The 19,081-nt window shown below is 44.1% G+C and overlaps 2 protein-coding genes across 3 annotated transcripts in view; one reads left to right on the top strand and one right to left on the bottom strand.

The window, feature by feature from the left end:
* LOC116838140 (uncharacterized) overlaps window positions 1-7,774 on the bottom strand; it is a 42,151-nt gene extending 34,377 nt beyond the window's left edge. For both annotated transcript variants that reach the window (XM_075067717.1, XM_075067718.1), the window contains exons 1-3: window positions 7,451-7,774; window positions 1,592-1,681; window positions 1,047-1,112 (exon numbers count right to left, since the gene is read on the bottom strand). In XM_075067717.1, the coding sequence (XP_074923818.1) occupies window positions 1,047-1,112; window positions 1,592-1,681; window positions 7,451-7,551 (257 nt within the window). In that variant the 5' untranslated portion in view covers window positions 7,552-7,774. The remainder of the gene's footprint in view (window positions 1-1,046; window positions 1,113-1,591; window positions 1,682-7,450) is intronic.
* Window positions 7,775-7,888: 114 nt separating this feature from the next.
* Window positions 7,889-19,081, top strand: part of LOC116838143 (heat shock 70 kDa protein 12A-like) — an 18,815-nt gene continuing 7,622 nt past the window's right edge. Inside the window, exons 1-2 of the mRNA XM_032803160.2 lie at window positions 7,889-8,244; window positions 18,007-18,231. Coding sequence (XP_032659051.1) covers window positions 7,957-8,244; window positions 18,007-18,231 — 513 coding nt within the window. The 5' untranslated portion in view covers window positions 7,889-7,956. The remainder of the gene's footprint in view (window positions 8,245-18,006; window positions 18,232-19,081) is intronic.

The following is a 19,081-nucleotide window of genomic DNA, read 5'->3' as shown; positions in this document are numbered from 1 at the left end:
AATAAAATATATATATAAAAATAATAAAAAACCCTACCTCAAGCAAAGTTACCCCAGCAAGAGAAGTGCCAGAGTCTCCATGAAAGCCAATCAAGACTTTACTATTCCTACTGATTTTTATGCGGAAAGTTCTAAGATACTACCATGATGGGTGGCAGGATAAAACCTTAGCATAGGTTAATGATTGCAATAATCATTGGGGCAGGATGAACTGGGTAAGATAAAAGAAGAACTCACCACACAAAACTCGAACTGAATCTAAAACCACTTCAGTTACGAAAAAAAATCTGTCTACTATTTTGCTTAAAGCAGATTTCTTTTTTAAAGACACTTTTTTTTATTTTGAAGAATCCCATTTAGTGAAGGAGAAAGGAGGAACTAGACTGTAACATTATAAAGATACTTCTTAGTTTCATGGATGCTTCTCTGTTTTCAGGTTCTTCCTGGGATAAATAACGCCAATATTGTTCTGGAGAGATTTCCAGCTCAGTTTTATAGGTTCAAGATACTCCTGCAATTCAGTTAATGATGGAGCAAGGATCTGACACCCCTCTCTCCCATATAAATGCATCTTGATTAATTTTGTTAGAAATATTGTCTTTGTAGAATCCCAACAAGTTCAAAGGTGACAGATGCACTAGACAGATGGGAGAAGGGTGACTGGCCGCAGATGAAGAGGCAATTTACAGAATAGCCACGAAAATACACATGTGCAAGGGAGTATTACTCATTTAGAAAATTCTTTTGAATGGAAATAAAAGTCATCATATTGCCTGGCACCATGACGTGATTTCAAGATGCTAATCACATGGCATAATAAGGCTGTGGTGTTATATCACATTGTCAGATCTGCCCTTCAAGACAAATTGATGTTGGTGGCTGCCTCTGGACCTGACCCTCTGGTGTAAAACGCTCCCTAAACAAGTGGAAAGAATCATACAGCAACTGTGCAGGCATTCCGTTTGCACAAGCCCCACTGATGGAGAGCAATGCCAAGCAGAAGAAACATATTTCACTGTCATGGAGGCCTGAACCTCTTCACTTACCTGAGGCTTTCTTCCAAAAACTGTACATGTGTCAGCATACCTTTATATAGGGCATTCATTTCACTTCTGTCAGGCAGAGAATAATGAAAAGGGATTAGATTTAATAAAATATCCATAAAGTAATAACATCTGCACAAGCTAAAGTCCCTCACAACATTATTAGTCAGTCCTTCAGCAAAAAAACCGAAACCGCCAAGACTTATATGGTTAAAAACATATCTGCTTCGCCTGGTGGCTTAGAGATCACTGTTCTGCCCTGCCCTGTGGGAGACCTGTCATGATATTAGCCACCCTCTGTCTGTCACTTTCTCTAGGAGTCAGCACCAAGCAATGGTGCCTAGCCACAGCACTGAGCCTCTGGAGACAAGGAGGGCCACCCATTGTCTCTCTAGGCAAATAAGGGGCTGATGTCTCAATAAAGGGCAAGGAGGACACATGACAAGAACGGTGAAAACCTCAGAGATCCATTAGGAACATGAACAATTGTTTGGCGGCCCCAAGGGTAGGGGTAGAAAATGGAATAAATGTTCATATCACCAACTTACCTAAGTTTCTCTTCCACAGATTTCACGAATTGTTCCATCTTGGTTCCATCCAAATTTGTGAACTTGCCTTGTGAAACCTCACTTTCACCTCTGTAGGGCACAGATGTGTCAGGGAATTCAGTTAACTCCTTAGAAGCCTTCCCAGCATAAGAGCAACAGCACCAACACCACCTTTACCCAGTAAACCCATACCCTCACAGAAAAGAAGAGTAAGTTAATAAAATATATTATATAAATATTTAATTATATAAAGAATAAAAAATAAATAGAAAACCCTACCCCAAGCAAAGTTACCCCAGAAAGAAAAGTGCCAAAGCCTCAATGAAAGCCGCTCGAACTTAGCACTTTCCATCTAAAGATCAGTAGCAATAGCGAAGACACTACCATGACGGGTGGCAGGATACAACCTTAACATGGGTTAATGATAGCAATAATCACTGGGGCAGGATGAACTGGGCAAGATTAAAGAAGAACTCACCACACAAAATTCAAACTAAATTTAAAACCATTTCAGTTACGAAAAAAATTCTGTCTAGCTATTTTGCTCACAGCTGTTTTCTTTTTTGTTAAAGACACTTTTTTTTTTAATTTTGTTTAATCCCATTTAAATAAGCAGAAAGGAAGGAAAAGGTTGTAACATTATAAAGATATTTTTCAGTTTCATGGATGCTTCTCTGTTTCCTGGGTCTTCCTAGGACCAGAAATGCCAATATCGTTCTGGAGAAATTTCCAGCTCAGGTTTATAGGTTCAAGGTTTTCCTGAACTTCAGGTAATGATTAAGCGAGGTCCTGACACCCCTCTCCCTCCTATAAATGCACCTTAATGGATTTTGTTAGAAATATTGTCTTTGTAGAGTCCCAACAAGTTCAAAGTTGACAGATGCACTAGATAGATGGGAGGACAGTGACTGGCGCCAGGTCAGGGCCGGTGCAACCATTTAGGCGACTTAGGCTGTCGTCTAGGGCGCTGAGATTTGGGGGGTACCATTTTCTTAGGCAGTAACTGCAGCAGCCACATCTTCAGATGCCACGGTTGCCGCTGGCATTTAGGCGGAGGGAGCTGGGGTAGTGGGGCGCTGGGAGGGCTGCCTGCAGCAAGTAAGGGCGGGGGAGGCAGCACACAGGGGAACTCCTCACCCCAGCTCGCCCCTGCCCTGCCTCCTCCCTGAGCACGCCATCGCTGCTTCACTTCTTCTGCCTCCCAGGCTTGTGGCACCTAAGCTGATTTGCATCGCAAGCCTGGTATGCAAAAGAAGTGAAGCAGCGATGGCATGCTTGGGGTGCTCGTGCTTGTGTGTGGAGCAGGGGTGAGCTGGGGTGGGGGGGTGCACAGGCGGGGGGCGAGCCGCCCACTGAGGCGAGAGGCACCTCAGGCGCAGGAAGAAGCATGCTTGCCGTGTGGGTGGGGGGGCTTAAAAAGCAGGAGGGTGCAGGGGGCGGAAAGGCGCATAGGTGAATTATTTCACCAACAGGTTGCCGAAACATCTTACACCAGGCCCTGACCCCGAGGTGAAAGGCAATTTACAGAATAGAAAATGAAAACATACAATACACACTTCTGATACATTATGTTTATGATTTTTTAAAGATGTGACTTACATTTTTTGGCATTTATGCTTGGAACTGCCTCTCTAGGGTACAGCCTCTCACTCTTCTCTCCCCACCACAGATTCACCCCTTTCCCTCACCAGATATCCAGCTGACCCCTTCCCCTTAAGGGATGTCGTCCAAAGCCGCCCTTAATTACCTGTTGACACCCTCAAAGGTGAGACTTGTTATGTAGATCTAGATTCTGCGAATCTTCCGTCCTAGCAGTCCCTATACCAAAGTGTGTTCACTGACATTATCTCGTGCGGCAGCTGCACTCACTGTCCCTGCACGAGAGATATGATTATTGCTAAGATCTAGCTGTCCCGCACGTTAATTTTATATCAAGGAGATGAGGATGCGTCTTTTATTCTTGTCTTCGTATCCTGGACTCTATATAGTACTTTCATGCAAGGGGGCGAGTTATTACTCTTATTAAAAAGGTTTGCTTAAATTGGATCATCTGAAAATATAAAGTCATCAAGGCACTATATCGATCTTCCAACCAACGTACAAGATTGTCCTGACACTCCTACAATGCCATAGAACTGAACAACGCCCTGTGGTGTTACATCAACATGCTGCTCAATAAGAGTTTGCCCTGTTCAAAGACAAATTGAGTTCGGATGCGCAGCTATCTGGACCTGAGCCCCTAGCGTCTCTAGCCGGTGCAAGAGACACTTCCCTGGGGACTTGGTTGGTCAATACCTTGCTGCAAACCTATTTACCATAAATAAACTGTTGCAGCTTTCACGGTTTCTTCAGCACAAACCTCCACTGATGGAGAGAGATGTCCAAGCAGGAGAAATGGAGTCTAATTCCAGTACATAGCATGTTGTTATTTTAGTATCAAATGCCCGACATAAGCCTTGGTAAGATTTAGTAGGAATGAAACACACTACTTTTGAAATTCTCTTACAAGACCTATTTTTTGTATCAGTAAGATATTTGAGAAGGAATCCAATATTTTCATTGTCATCGAGGCCTAATGCCTGGAAACCCCACTTACCTTGAGGTTTCTCGCAAAAAGGCGTGTAGGTGTTTCAGCATGCCTTGAAATGTCGGATATCGATTGCTCATTGTCACTTCTTGTGGGCAGAGAATATGAAATAAGGCGATTAGATTTATATAAATCTCTCCTCAAAGTATTCAAGGAACACTCTGCATAAGCTAAAGCTTCCTCCAAAATATAAGTGCACCTCTTCAGCAAAAAAAACCCAAACAGCCAAGACTATAATGGTTAAAAACATATCTGCTTAGCCTGGTGGCTTAGAATCATGCTTCTGCCCTGCCCTGTGGAGCTGTGTAATGATCTTAGCCACCCTCTGTCTGTCTCTTCTCTAGGAGCCACACAAGCAAAGTGCCAGGCACAGCATTAGAGGGGTAAGCATTGGCTTGGAGACAAGGCGGGCCACACTATTTCGCTTTAGCAAAGAAGGGGCTGGCATTGCAAATCAAAGGGCAAAGAGAGTAACATACAAGACAGAGTGCAGCGAACATACGGAGGGATCCATAAGGAACATAAACAATTGTTTTGGCGGCCCAAAGGTAGGGGCCACAAAATGAAATAAAATTTCGTATCAGGAACTTACCTAATTTTGTCTTCCACAGTGTTCACGAATTAGTTCCATATCTTAGGTTCCATACCAAATTTGTGAGCTGTACCTGTGGAGCCTCTCATTTCCCCTCTGTAGGCAAGAGATGTATCAGGTGATGACAGTTTAACTTCATTAGAAGCTCCAACATAAGGGGGCAGCACCACTGTGTCAATCTAGCCATCCTAGTCCCAGACCTGGACTACGTCCACCATTGGTCTGTCCCAAACCTGACTTTGGCTCAAATCTGCGGGCTTACCTGAAACTCACGCCCAGCCAACTACGTTTCAGCTTGATATATTCTCGCTGCCAAAACACACCAGGAATTGTATGGGCTGATCCCACCCTTTCCTCTCTCTGGTGTCCAAACCTCCCTTTGGGGGACACCCAGATTCCAAATCTCCTTGGATGCTAAAAGCAGGGAGTAAAACCCTTCCCCCTCCTTCCACCGGCTTGCCTCTCTTGGTCTAGCCGTGAGTATCACGAAAACCGGTTTCTCGGCTTCCCAAGAGATTAAGCGTTCTCTGCCCTCAGGACAATTGTGGAATGCAGAAATAAACCAATCAGTCTTGGCTTTGCCTGTTCCGCGTGCTGCCTTCCTATGAGGGAGACAGATACCTGATAAGAGGATTCTTTTTCTCTTCGCCTCATAGCCTGCTCTCTTTCCTGAAAGCAATAGGAAATATAGCCCACAGCCTGGCTTTCTCCTTCCCTTTGCCTCCCTAGGAAAGAATACTCCACACGTTTCAAAAAGAAATGTTTATAAAAGAAATAAAGAAAGAATATTAAAACATATATCTTGCATTAAGAAACTCAATACGAGGCTCTTGCTTATAAGAAAATATGAAGAAACAGTCTGATTTAAAGATAGCCCGATTAAACCATCAACCAATCCCACAACATGTAAATACAACCCAAAGATCCTCATAGCCGAATTGCTGGGTTCCTTTGTACTCACAGATGTGTAGTGAGACACTTGGAGATAAGATGCAGTTAGGAGGAAGCTTGTTAACTCACAGCCGAGAAAACAACAAAAGACACAGCATCCACATGTATTCGTACAACCCAAAGCTCACTCATAGCCAAATTAGTCTTTGGGATCTTTGTACCATCACATATGAGCTTGAGTATAATCATTTGAAATACCAGAAGACACGCAGCGAGGAAACCTTGTTTACTACACACACGAGAAACAAAAAAGACCCTGAGTCACAATTCCCGCCCCTGACTTTAAACAATCCAGTTCTCTGATTGGTCCTCTGGTCAGGTGTTTGGTTACCCTTTCCAGGTAAAAGAAACTTAACCCTTACCTTACCTATCTATTTATGACACCAACACCACCTTCTACCCAGTCTCCATGAAAGCCATTTGAGACTTCGCTATTTCTACAGATTTTTATGTGAAAAGTCCTAAGATACTAACACGATGGGTGGCAGGATAAAACCTTAAAATAGGTTAATGATAGCAATAATCACTGAGGCAGGATGAACTGTGCAAGATAAAGTAAGAACTCACCAAACAAAACTCAAACTGAATCTAAAACCATTTCAGTTACGAAAAAAGTCTGTCTAGCTATTTTGCTTAAAGCAGATTTCTTTTTGGTTAAAGACACTTTTTTTTTTATTTTGTAGAATCCCATTTAGGAATCGAGAAGAGAGGAAATAATTGGAACATTATAAAGATATTTTTCAGTTTCATGGATGTTTCTCTGTTTCCTGGTTCTTCCTAGGACCAGAAATGCCAATATTGTTCTGGAGAGATTTCCAGTTCAGGTTTATAGGTTCAAGATGTTCCCGCAATTCAGTTAATGACTGAGCAAGGATCTGACACCCCTTTCCCCTATATAAAGCATGAGGAAGGCAGGGGCCAGTGGCAACCACAAGTCTATAATTCTCTTCTAGGGTTCAGAGGTAAACAAAACACAAGGATGAAACCAATGATACTTTTCAGTGAGACTGTAGCTTCAACACCACCCCTGGCTTAAGAACTACTTTTTAATATTAAAGGAAGAAGCAGTTCTCTGGCACTCCACTGGGTGTCACTGCTGTTGAAAACCTCTCTTTTAAAACTGAAACAGGATCTAAACTGTGCAGCTTGAGCTTGCTCCATCGTACAACGATTGGAGCCAAAACTCCAGAACCAAGACTTATATTTTAGGGGAAGTCCAGCTTTGGAGACTACAGATGTAGTTAAGACTTACTGCAGAAACACATACTGGCCAAGCTTTTGCAGCTGAGCATGGGATGATTCAGGATGCCTGTGTGTGTGCCTGCGGGTGAACTCAAATGAGCAGAAAGGTGAAGTTCAGTAGTGGTCAGTGAAAAAGCAAACGCTGTTCTCCCCTCGCAATATGTACGGGAACAATCATTTTGCAGGGAAACCACTTTAAACAAAAATGGCAATTTTCCAACTTGGGCAAAATCAAGGCACTTTAAGGTGTAATACGGGAGAGGGCAATGTAAGTGCAGAAACTTATCATTTTGATTTCAAATATGTGTTCTTCATCTTGGATGGAAATGTAGAAATATTAGCAAACAAAAACACGTAGTCTCTGACTGCAAACACTGATAGCAGGAAGAACTCTGCATGCAAGTTTCATGAGTACTTTTAAACAGAAACTTAGAGCTCCTATTAAACATGATGTGATTACCCTCTGAGTTCCCATTACCCAACATACCTGCAGGTCTCTTTTGTAACCTTTGTTCCGTTACCTAGCTTCTTGCACTGTGAAACATCTGGTCGAGCTCCGCCGGGCTTACGGCAAGTGCTTCGTTCCATGCTTTCATTAAAATAGCAGATGTCTCTTCCAAACAGGAGGGGACAGAAGGGAGAAGGGATAAGTGGAAGCGGATCCACAGGAGTGTGGGGAAGAGCTCCAAGTATCAAGCACTTTCTTACTTGCACAAACAAGCAGGAAAGGCAGCCCCAACTAGGGCGTTGGTGCTTTCAAGATCTGTTGTAGCTCAAAACTGCAATTTAGTTAGGCTGACCCCTGCTTGGAGAATTTATGCAGAGAGCCCTGGCTCCCCACCCCCACACACCAGACTCTGCAGTAACCACCCAGCCAATTGAAAAGGAGGGGCAGGGTTTCATACTGCAGAGTTAACTGTAAAACAGTTTCACTTTAAGTAGTCTGTTCCAACAAGTTGTACAGGAGTCTCCCTCTCTCTCTCTCTCAAGTTTATGATCATGGCAAGCAAGTCCTTGTTCATTGTTGCCATTGATTTTGGCACGTCTTACAGTGGCTACTGCTTTTCTCTTGCGACACATACGGATCAAATCCGACAGGTGTTCTGGGGACAGGCGCACGGGCTCATGACTGTGAAGACTCCAACGTGCATCCTCTTCAATGAAAAGCGTGACTTTAAGAAGTTTGGCTACGATGCCGTCATGAAGTACACCACGCTCCCCTCCAGCGAAGCTCACAAATGGTACTACTTCCACCACTTCAAGATGAAGCTGTACAACAAGGTAAATGCAATCTCTAGGTAAGAGCAGCCAATTCAGAAAAGAGCAGGGAACATGCATAATAAGGTTGTCACCTTTCTAAGAGCCAGTAACTGGACCACTGAGATGCCATCCCCTGCCTTGCCTCTTCCCCCAAAGGCACTGCCCTGTCTCGTCCCCCAAGATGCCACCCCTTCACCATCTCATCCCAAAGCCCCTGGACGCCCTGTGCCACCTTTAGCTGCCTAGCCCTGGAGGCGGCAGCAGCTGTTGGTGATGTGCTGGCTCCTTCCTTCCACTTAGAGTTGCCAAAGATAAAAAAAAACAGCTATCAGAGTTAGTCAAATGGCCCCCGGACACACAAGCTGGCACCCAGACACACAAGCCCGAACCTGGACTGTCCAGATGAAAACTGGATTGGTGGCAATCCTAGTGCTTAATGGACTAGAGGGACTGATTTATGAGGGAGGATTAAGAAACATGTGTAGGTTGGTTAAAGCAGTGGTTCTCAACCCCTGCTGGAAGTACGCAGAGGGGTACCCTCAACTCATCTAGATATTTGCCTAGTTTTACAAGAGGCTACAGAAAAAGCACTAGCAAAGTCAGTACAAACTAAAATTTCATATAGACAATGACTTGTTTATACTGCTCTCTGTGCTATACCCTGAAGTGCAAGTACAAGATTTATATTCCAATTGATTTATAATTATATGGTAAAAATGAAAAAGTAAAGAATTTTTCAGTAATATTGTGGCTGTGACACTTTTGTCTTTTTATGTCTGATTTTATAAGCAAGTAGATTTTAAGTGAGGTGAAACTTGGGAGTACACAAAACAAATCAGACTCCTGAAAGGGGTACAGTAGCCTGGAAAGGTTGAGAGCCACAAGGTTAAAGGTAACTTAATAAACTACCTAGAAGTATCTGTGAAGACCAAGGAGGGAGGAGAATTGCTTAAGGTGGCTCAAGAGCTAAAACTAAAGCCTGGTCTGTACTAGGAAATTGAGTCTTCACTGAAACACTTGCAGCAGGTCCTCTTCTGAGCTAGTATTGAAAATATTTAAATGCTAATGTAGGCAGGACACAGAGATTTTCAACATCATTTCTGAAAGCATGACTGAAACTTACCAACAGTTATTGTGAAAACAGACCTATACTGCAGCATTCTTTGTTGTTGTTTTTTTTAAGTATGAAGAATGGGCAAGAATGGGCCATGGAAGAGAGACATGGATTTCAGCTGAATCCCCTGTGTCTCTGCACATGTGCTGAGAACAGGGCAGGGCAATTTATGTAGAAGGACTCAGTGACACCTAGAGAGGAGGCAGTTACTAGACATGCTCAGTAGCTATTTTGGAAGCTATACAGAAAGTTTCCGCTAAGGACAAGCAGTGCTTCAGATTCCACATATTCACCATAGGAAAACTGAGCCAAGAAACGGAGCTCAAAGGAAAGAGATTATAAATATGGGAGGCAAATCTGGGGATTCAGCAGCTAATGATGCAGAACCAAGAGATGTGTCTGCTGTGAAGGCTGCGTCGCAATACCTGCACCTCTTAGATATGGGCTATAGATTCCTCTTCTTATTAGAAAGTCAGACTGTTGGCTCAGATACTGGAACTGCTGCTGGCTGTAAGGAGCTTTAGAATATCCTCAGGAAATCAATGGTCCCAAGAGTTTGAAGGGGAATGGAAAGGAGGGCATTTTTCTCAGGCTTTGCAGAATCCAAGTGACAAAACATGTACATTAAAAGGCCACACCATAGAGCCTGAGACATTATCTCTGTGTAGGGTGACCAGACAGCAAGTGCGAAAAATCGAGGCAGGGGGTGGATAGGAACCTATATAAGAAAAAAAAGACCCAAAAATCGGGACTATACCCATAAAATCAGGACATCTAGTCACCCTAACTCTGTGAGAAGATTAGAGGTGAATGTGTATGTATTTGTGTGCCGAAGTACAAAAGGGTATAAAAAAGGCATACTGTCTGTTAAAACCTGGCACTGAATTTTATGTATGTAACAGCAACAAAGTGGGGAAGCCCAGGGCTGGCTCACAATATTTAGGCACCTGAGGCGAGGAGCTCAAATGATGCCCCCATGCCCCTCACTTGGGCTAAAACTTTGAAAGGTCTCAATTCTGCCTTCTTCCTGTTCTACTCCTCTCATGGTACTGCTCTGCTACCTACCCCAATAAAGGAGAACTAACAACTTACAGGCAACCCTCTCAGACAGATTTTTGCCTCAGATCTTTAATATGACCCCTCTCAACGGTTGAAACTCACAACCCTGGGTTTTACAGGCCAATGGGAAGGTCAACACCTTCGAGTGCTCATGTGTTACAACCATTTATTCAAACAGGTATGTTATGCCCACATTAAGTTACAACAGCAATTTGAAGTTATATAGTGTTCTGGTTGATTCCATTTCCCTCTGCACTTGTTCCCACAAACAGTTCCTGTCATGAGCATTATTCCTCCTTAACGGCAACTACTGGCATCATCGATCTTCCCAAATAGGTCTTTGATAGACTTTCCATCACATGGTACTCCAGTGGTTTCAATGTCAGAGAAGATGTTCCCAGTACGTTGCTTCCAAAATTTGCCACAAGGAGTCAATGCAGAGAAAAATATATAGATGCTTTGAAATTACATTAAAGAAATTCAGAAGCCTTATTAGAAGCTGAGTGCTGCATCACTGATCACCAAGTTCCAATGATGAGAACTTCATGGGACCAAAAAAAGCTGAGGGTTTAACTCTCGGTCTTGTTGCACTCCTCTGTTCTTTTCCTCTCATGCTTGTACCATTATCAGAGCCCTGAACTCTCATGTCAGCTGATCGCAATTCCTGTTTCTTCCAGCTTTTGTAAGAAGCACATTTGGTCAATAACCAGTCTGTAGACCATCGTGTCAATAAATTCTAGAAAATACTCCTCTGACATCCCCATTGAAGGGACATTTCACTAGGTCTGTTGCTGTTAACAAATAGCACCATTAAAGTCATTTTGTTCCATATGGCTGAATGTCAGGTGTGCAGTCCGAATAACAGATTAATATGTTGCTGACTTCAGATCTGCCAACAATCTTCTGTTGACTTTTGTATGACTCTCATTTTGAATTGTTTTCGCAAGTGTGGTAAGACATCTGTCTCAGAATCTGGACTTAGAGTTCAACATCTGAGTGTTTTATCTGAACCTCCCCAAAGCTCACACCAGCTTGCGATATTGTTCTGCTGCCACACGAATAAGAATTAGGCTCTTTATCAGCCTGGATCCCAATACTCCTGGGGGAGCCCCTTCTGGGTGACTCCCCAACTTCCTTTGGAAGAACCCCCAAGACCCCTGGACCCTGGGTCTCCCTATCTATTGCGCCAGCTTCCCCCTTCCTGTGTCGAGCCTGGCGATGGCAGTACTTCAACTCCTTAATGCAAACCCAAAAAGATCTATTTACCTCCCCAGGTAGGCATTCAAAGCTAATCACAGCTAACACCACGGGAGATTCACCCCTCCTAGTCGTCTACGTAACTAGAGAAAACCCTCAAAACACAAGAACAGAGTTGATTTCTTTCTCTCTTTCCCCGGAGCCTCGTTTTCTGGCCCTGGGAAAATAGGAAAGAACCACAGCTGGCTTTTCCCTTTCCCCCACCTGCCTGTCACAAGTAACAGAGCTGTCTTGGGCACAAAATCTCCTTTCGCCTTCTGCCTTCACTAGGAAAAGAAACTTCCACAGTTTTAAGACAAAATTTATATAAAGAAAGAAATACAGAACAATATTTGCATTAAGAAACTCAATACAGGCGCTCTTGCTTATAAGAAACATTATTGGAATAACCAGTTCTGATTTAGAAAGATAGGCCCAATTAAACCAGTCCAGCAAATCAACATGACATGTAAATACAACACATTAGCATATAAAGCCTATTTACTTGTTTTCCTTTTGTACTCACAGATGTTTAGGAGGAAACTTTGAATAAAGGATGGGAGTGAGAGAAAAGCTGGTTTACTTACCCACAGCCGAGGAAACAAGCCAAAGACCCTTCAGTAATACAAATCTGCGTCCCTGACTTTTACTAACTCCAGTTCTCTGATTGGTCCTTGGTCGGTGTTTGTCCTCTCCTTTGTTCATACCCTTTTACAGCGCAAAGAGAAAATTAACCCTTACCTTACCTATCTACTTATGAACCCAGAGAGGTGTGGTGTGTGTACGTTTCTTGAGTTGCTTACTCTTCTTAGCATGGCTCCTGGAATACAGCATCAAACCTCAACCACAGCTCCACAATTTGAAGGAAGTGTTCCATTGTTCCACATACAGCTGATCTGAAGTACCACACAGTGCTAGGTTTTGGGCAGCACGCATTCCTCACAATTGGAGTAGAGCCGTGTCAGCATACATTTTGCCCAGTAAAGAGACTCTGATGTAACATTCTTCTCTTTGATGCCTGAGTCCACTGATGTTGTGCCCTTTACCCTTAGTCTCAGTCTCAGAGCTCGCTTTCCACCTATGGAATGCTCCTTGGTGATTTGGCTGCCTTCTCATGTGCATAATCCGAGGATTCCATCCGATTTTCCAGTGTCCTTTTTCCTGTAGACCCCAATTGTGGCGGGAACATATGATAGAAGAGGTTTGCAACAGCAAAACATGTGGCAGTAATTTTGGTTTTTGAGTAGCATAAGCCATTGGCCTCTCCACATTTGTCACGATTGGGGATTTCAACACCTTAAGTGGTTTGAATGAAAATTCTATTTTCATTGTTTTGGGAGAACAATGAAGTCCTTTTCAACTTGCTGTGGCCCTGTCAGTACAGTAGGAAGTGCCCTCAGGCTACTGCTCAACTGGGTCCACAGTCCTGGATCATCTAGACTTAAGGAATAAGACTCAGCTTGAGTCAGCTGTTTTTCTGGCTCAGCCACCACTCTCTCTATCTAACCTTTTATTCAGGAATGTACAGACTATGTTATACGCATTTGAGGATGGAGATAAGGATGCCTGCAGTAGCTGCCAGGATCACTGGCACTCGACTAACTGAGATCAGGCATCTCCTCACCACTCACATCCTCACTGGGGCCGGAAGGCTCACCATGAACATTTTTTCTATGCACCTCAGGGGAGCTCAAGTTCCTGCTAGATAGAAAACCTTCCTTTGCCTTCTTTCTTTTTTCTGAATGATACCCCAGTAGGTAGTGTTTTCTTTTCTTTCACTCAGACTTGCTGTTCTGTGCCAGCTATAGTGGCTCTCGGTGCTCAGCTTGAAGGCGGAAATAAACAGGCTGGTAGTCAAGGGCCTGAGTGAGGGGAAGATATGCAGCATGGCTTAAGGCCTACTGACTTCGTGTTGTGTTGTCTTTGTGCCTCTGACAAGTGGAGTTTGGGAGAGCAAGCGAGAGCTCCTGAGAAGCTGCGGTTAGTTAAGTCAGGCCCATGGCTTTCGGTAGTTGGGATGTCAAGAGATAGGTGAATAAACTCACGGATTGGAAGGGACCTCGGTGTGTCCATCCAGTCCACCCTTGCTCAAAGGCAAGAAATAATTCACTGCATAGAGATAGATAGCTAGGTTAATGTTTTTTACTGTAAAGGTTAACAAAGGGAGCAACACGGTGTGGACGGTGCCAGGGATGGGAGCTCTGAAGGTCAAGAAACTGGACTTTCAAGAGTCAGGGGAGGTGAATTTTTTTGGGTCCTGATCGTGTGTCTGTTCTTGAGCTATGAGAAAGGTTCTTTCTATCTTCTATATCTTCGTGTTTCCAAATTTGTAAGTACAGGTAGAAAAACAAATATATTGGCTTTTATTTGTATTTGGTTGTATTACATGTGTGTGCAGCTTGCATGAGAAATGTTTCCAGATGGACTATTTCTGGGGAGTCAGACATGTTTATTCATATTTTCCTTATAAGCAATAGCCCTTGTATTGTCTCTGTGATACAGGATGGATAATATTATTGATGTCTTTTGTTTTCTTCTTTTTTGCTGGCTTGGTTAATATGATGGGACAGTTTTCTGTGGTTGTTTGGTTGAAAGACTTGCGTGTTGGTTTTTTCTCTCTGATCAGGCTCAAGGGAACGATAGGGGGAGATGGTTAGGGCTGTTCTTGTGGTAGATCTACGGGAGGATGGGACGCTCTGCAGCAGCCAGGGGATTGGTGGCGTAGGGGGAAGGAGACATATGGATATCATCTTCTGTTTCTTGTATTTTGGCGTGGTGATTTCTTCTTTGGTGGAATAGAGGTAGACATGCTTCTTGGTTATTTGTGTGGATGTCAAAGGAGATGTGCACGGTAGTAAGCTCTCATGTGCTGCCGGGAAGTGGATGTCTGGTGGTATTGCGGGTAGGTGGAGGGTTCAGGTAGGAGAAGGGTTGGGGGGTAAGGAGTCAGAGGGGGAGGGAAGGGGTTATTTCCCTTTGTTTGTTGAGAGCTGCATGATGTCTTGCTGAGTTTTTGGGTGCGCTCCAGGGAAATTTTGGGGGCCGAGAGCGGATGGCTAGCGGCGCTGTGATATTTTCCTGTGCTCCGGTTGCGAGCGAGGATAAGGCTAGATCTCACAGACTATCGGGGTATGTAAGCGTGGAGTTTCATGCGTAGGCACCGCGATTCGTCGTACGGTCGCTAAGGTCCCAGATTTGGGTGGGTAGAGTCTGTAGGTTTGGTGCAGATGAGTGAGGCAGAGATGGGTATCTGTTGAAGAATTCTCATCAGAAGCGCAGTAGGATTATCATTAGTTTTTCTTTTTTGGCGTCTTAGGGAAGCTTTGTAAATGCAGAGGAGGAAGTGGGCTGTTAGGGTTTTGAGGAGCTGATATTTTGTAGAGAGGTTTTTTTCTTTCTAGGCTTGGCTTGTGATGGGTTCTTGCTAGTCTTTAAGCAATGAGGAGCAGAACATTAGTACATTAAAGGTGTCTATTTTAGCACATATAATGCCAATATGGAATGTATCCATGTTTACCCAGCAGGTTACACACATTGGCAAATAAACTGGTTTTCCTAGTACAAGAATATGCACTAATAAGAAGAAAAGAGAGCGACGGGTGTAGGCTGCCTGTTGCCGGAGATGGACAGAGGCAGAGGAAGCGGCGGGAGCGTAGTCAGGACAATAACCTATTAGGAGAAGGGCACCCGAATCATCAAGAATATCCAGGGAAACGTAGATTGTCACGAAAGCCAGAAGCAGTACGCTGGAGCAATGGACACATAGCTTATATAGAGATTTACTAGCGGACATCAGATGGCCAGAAGACTCGAGGTTCCACTTCCACTAAACAGAGGTAGATTGGAAAGGCTTGACAGAAACAAATGCCAAGCGCCGAAGATGCAGCCTTCCAATAAGAGATGAGGGAAGAACACTGCCAAGAAATGGAAAACAACAAAGAGAAAGTGAAGAGAGGGAAAATACAGAGGAAAGCATGAACTGGAAGAGTGATTGTAACGAGGTCAAGCATTCACAGAACGCAGCCATATTGCCTACATGCGCCCCGCAGATGCGCTCGCAGTTGTTGGTCATCCGCGACAAGAAAATATTTCCCACTACAAGGGCAGGGTTGATGACACTGAGCCTTCTTAGAAATTTTGAATAAAGTCCTCGCATTTGGGTACACACGATCCCTCCGGCTAGGAGACGAGTAATATGCTTTAGAGCTGAGGGGTCACAGCCTCAGTGGGATCTTTAGGCAGAGAGTGGGCGTGGAGCATGTAATATGCCAAAGGACAATTTGGATGAGTACGATTTATTACAAGCTATTTTCAAACCAAGGCAGATGTTACAAGGAAAATGTGGTGGGAATAACCCGCGGATTCATGGCCGCATCGGCGTTTGTCACAGACCCCAAATGCAGGATGTAAACCGATGCGGTTTTGCATGTTTTCGCCGATTACACATGCTCTCTACGCTGGAATGAGGATGAAGGTTATGAAGCTCTGGATATCAGGAACCCAATGTGGCTCAAGTCCCATTGAAGAACTACAACTTCCTCATTAACAAATGGAGCAGTTTCTGTGGATGCGTGTTCCTGGACAATAACACAGAGTAGCATACGTATTGATGGAAAACCGAGAAAATCTGCACTGAGGCGAGGAGGAGATTGGGAGGCCAAATGGATGGAAGTCGCAGAAAGCAAGAAAGCTACTGTAAGGAATGGAAAACCCCAGGGCGATCACGAGATGGCGACAGATTAAACCCTACACAGAGGGCAACCCAAGACCTCACCTGTACAACCCATTGAGGAAAGCGACAACACTCTTTTCTCCACCGGTCACCAGTCCTCCAGGTAATCCGTCATCTCGACCCAGTAACCAGTTAGTGCTGGAAAACTGATATGAGTGTGATGAATGGCGGACATATTAAAGGCCACTGCCCAAAAGACCCCTGAGCCTGGTGCAGTAGTCCATTTTACCCCCACCATCGACACAAAACTCCCAGGCCCAGGCATCATCCAGTCCAATCCTTGTCAAACAGAACCAATCCCGCAGACAGGACTTTTGCCCCAGATCCCTAAGATGCGCCCTTTCAAGGATTGGAAACTCACAAGTGCTGGTTTTTGCATGGCTAATGCACAAACCATGACTATCCATTCCCGTCTGATATAGGAAGAGGATCCTCCTCCTCTCTCTCTCTGCAGCTCCTGCTGCTTTTGTTATCTCGACTCACTTTTCTCCTGCCTCCGTTTATGTCTCTGGCCTCCTTCCTCCACAGCAGCACTGGTCCACATCTGCGTGCATGTAGAGCAGAGAGAATACATATGCACCAGCAGCAGACACAATTTTCTACATTCTGGGTCCTAGTGGTGCCCCACCCCAACCCCAGTCTGGCACATGAGGCGGTCGCCTCAGTTGGCCTCATGGTAAGGCCAACCTTGAAGAAGCCTGTATAAAAAACACCAATAGGTTTACTGCCTAACAGTTTTGTTTACGATGTTATTCAAAAATATGCATAATGCAGGTTGCAAATGTTTGTGTAAGTATTAAATGTGTGTTCACTAATGAAATAAATTGTATGCCGGTTCTCTCTCAGGCTGACTGGCAGCTGTTAAGGTGCTGTTCTCTTGCAGTGGTCTTTGGGAATTTTGTGGGGTGTGTATAAAATTTGTGTAAAGTTGCCTTCGGTGATTCAAGAGCATGAGTACCAACCTCAGGACAGACTGTCAAGAAGCAGGGCATAAACCCCAAACTGGCTGTGAGTTCTACACTTGGATTTCACCAGTCTATTTTAACTGACTGATTCAGCTATGTGTTTGTCAGTGTACAGTTGAGACATGGGGACTTCTGCATGAGCTGGCACCTGATCTGCCAGCGTCACAGTTTGGTTGAGAGGAAATAGTTTGCTCTACTAGCCACATTAATATTTGACTTACAAAGTCATTCACAGATTTAAGGCAGCTGGCAGTCATGGGCTTTTGGAACAGCTGCACCTCCTAGACTTAGAATGCAGTGATCTATGCTCCACAGAGTTATTCTCCCCGCTTACTTAGATTGTAACATCTTGGGGGCAGGGACTATCATTTTGTTCTGTTTGCACAGTACTGATCACAAAGGGACCCTGATCCATGACTACAGCTCCTAGGGTGCTACTGTACCCCACTGATAAGTGTGTTACAGGTCCTTCTCTGCACCAGTCTCCAGAAGCTGAGTGGTTATAGTCCCAGTTACAGAGAAGCTGTTCTTGTGCTTTTGGCTCTGGAGGTCCCCAGTTCAATTGTCGGTGTGTTGGCCAAGCTGGCAGCAGGGAGGGGAGCCTGCAACACACCCAGCCATGGGTTACGCTACCACAATACAAATAAAAATAATTCATTGTTTTTTCTCACTTCTAGAAAATCACTTCCAATATGGAACTGGAAGCAGATAATGGAAAGAAGTTTCCAGCCCTAAAAGTATTCTCAGAAAGTCTGCGGTACATGAAGGACCATGCTCTGAACACCATACTGGAGGCCTCATCCCAAACTGTCTATGACACTGAGGATGTCACCTGGGTCATTACTGTTCCAGCCATATGGGATGTTTCTGCCAGGCAGTTCATGCGATTGGCAGCTAAAGAGGTAAAGTGAGTAATAGCCTGATGGCCTCTGAGATTCTCTCTGGAATTTTCACTGCACAACAGTGCGGAAGAATCGTTCAACATTTAAACCAACCTTATTTTAAAACTTGCTCTGCCATGGAGTGGGCTGTGGTTGAAGACTTTTTTCTGTGACCGGTGTTCTCAACGTGGAGGTCACAGCTTCTCTGCCCTCTCTATCCTGCTAAATTAGAGGGGAATCCTGACTAGATCTTGTCTAGGCTGGAGAAGTGTTACAGTACAGAGCACTGTTTTGCTTGCTACACATTACTACGAGAAGTGACAAAATTATGTACTTGCTGAGAGGCTTCTGTGAATGAGAATAGCATCTGCAGTGAGAGTAGCTGGAACAGAACTTACATGGACTATGGATCCTCATGTGTCATGGCATATACTAATGCTGGTTGGAATAAGATAGAAATTCCCCTCCCGGCACACACACTGTTATAGTACTAAGTATCAGAGGGGTAGCCATGTTAGTCTGGATCTGTAAAAGCAGCAAAAAGTCTTGTGGCACCTTATAGACTAACAGACGTATTGGAGCATGAGCTTTCGTGGGTGAACACCCACTTCGTTGGATGCATGTAGTGGAAATTTCCAGAGGCAGATATATATATGCAAGCAAGAAGCAGGCTAGAGATAACGAGATTAGTTCAGTCAGGGAGGATGAGGCCCTCTTCTAGCAGCTAGTGTGAAACCCAAGGGAGGGAAAAACTGGCTTTTGTAAGTTGGCTAGCTCATTCACATCTTTTGTTTAATGATGATCTGATGTGTCAAATTTGCGATGAACTGGAAGCTAGCAGTTTCTCTTTGAAGTCTGGTCCTGAAGTTGT

Source organism: Chelonoidis abingdonii, chromosome 1 (genome assembly GCF_003597395.2).
Source record: "Chelonoidis abingdonii isolate Lonesome George chromosome 1, CheloAbing_2.0, whole genome shotgun sequence".
Lineage (NCBI taxonomy): Eukaryota > Metazoa > Chordata > Testudines > Testudinidae > Chelonoidis > Chelonoidis abingdonii.
This window is presented reverse-complemented; position numbering and strand designations above follow the sequence as displayed.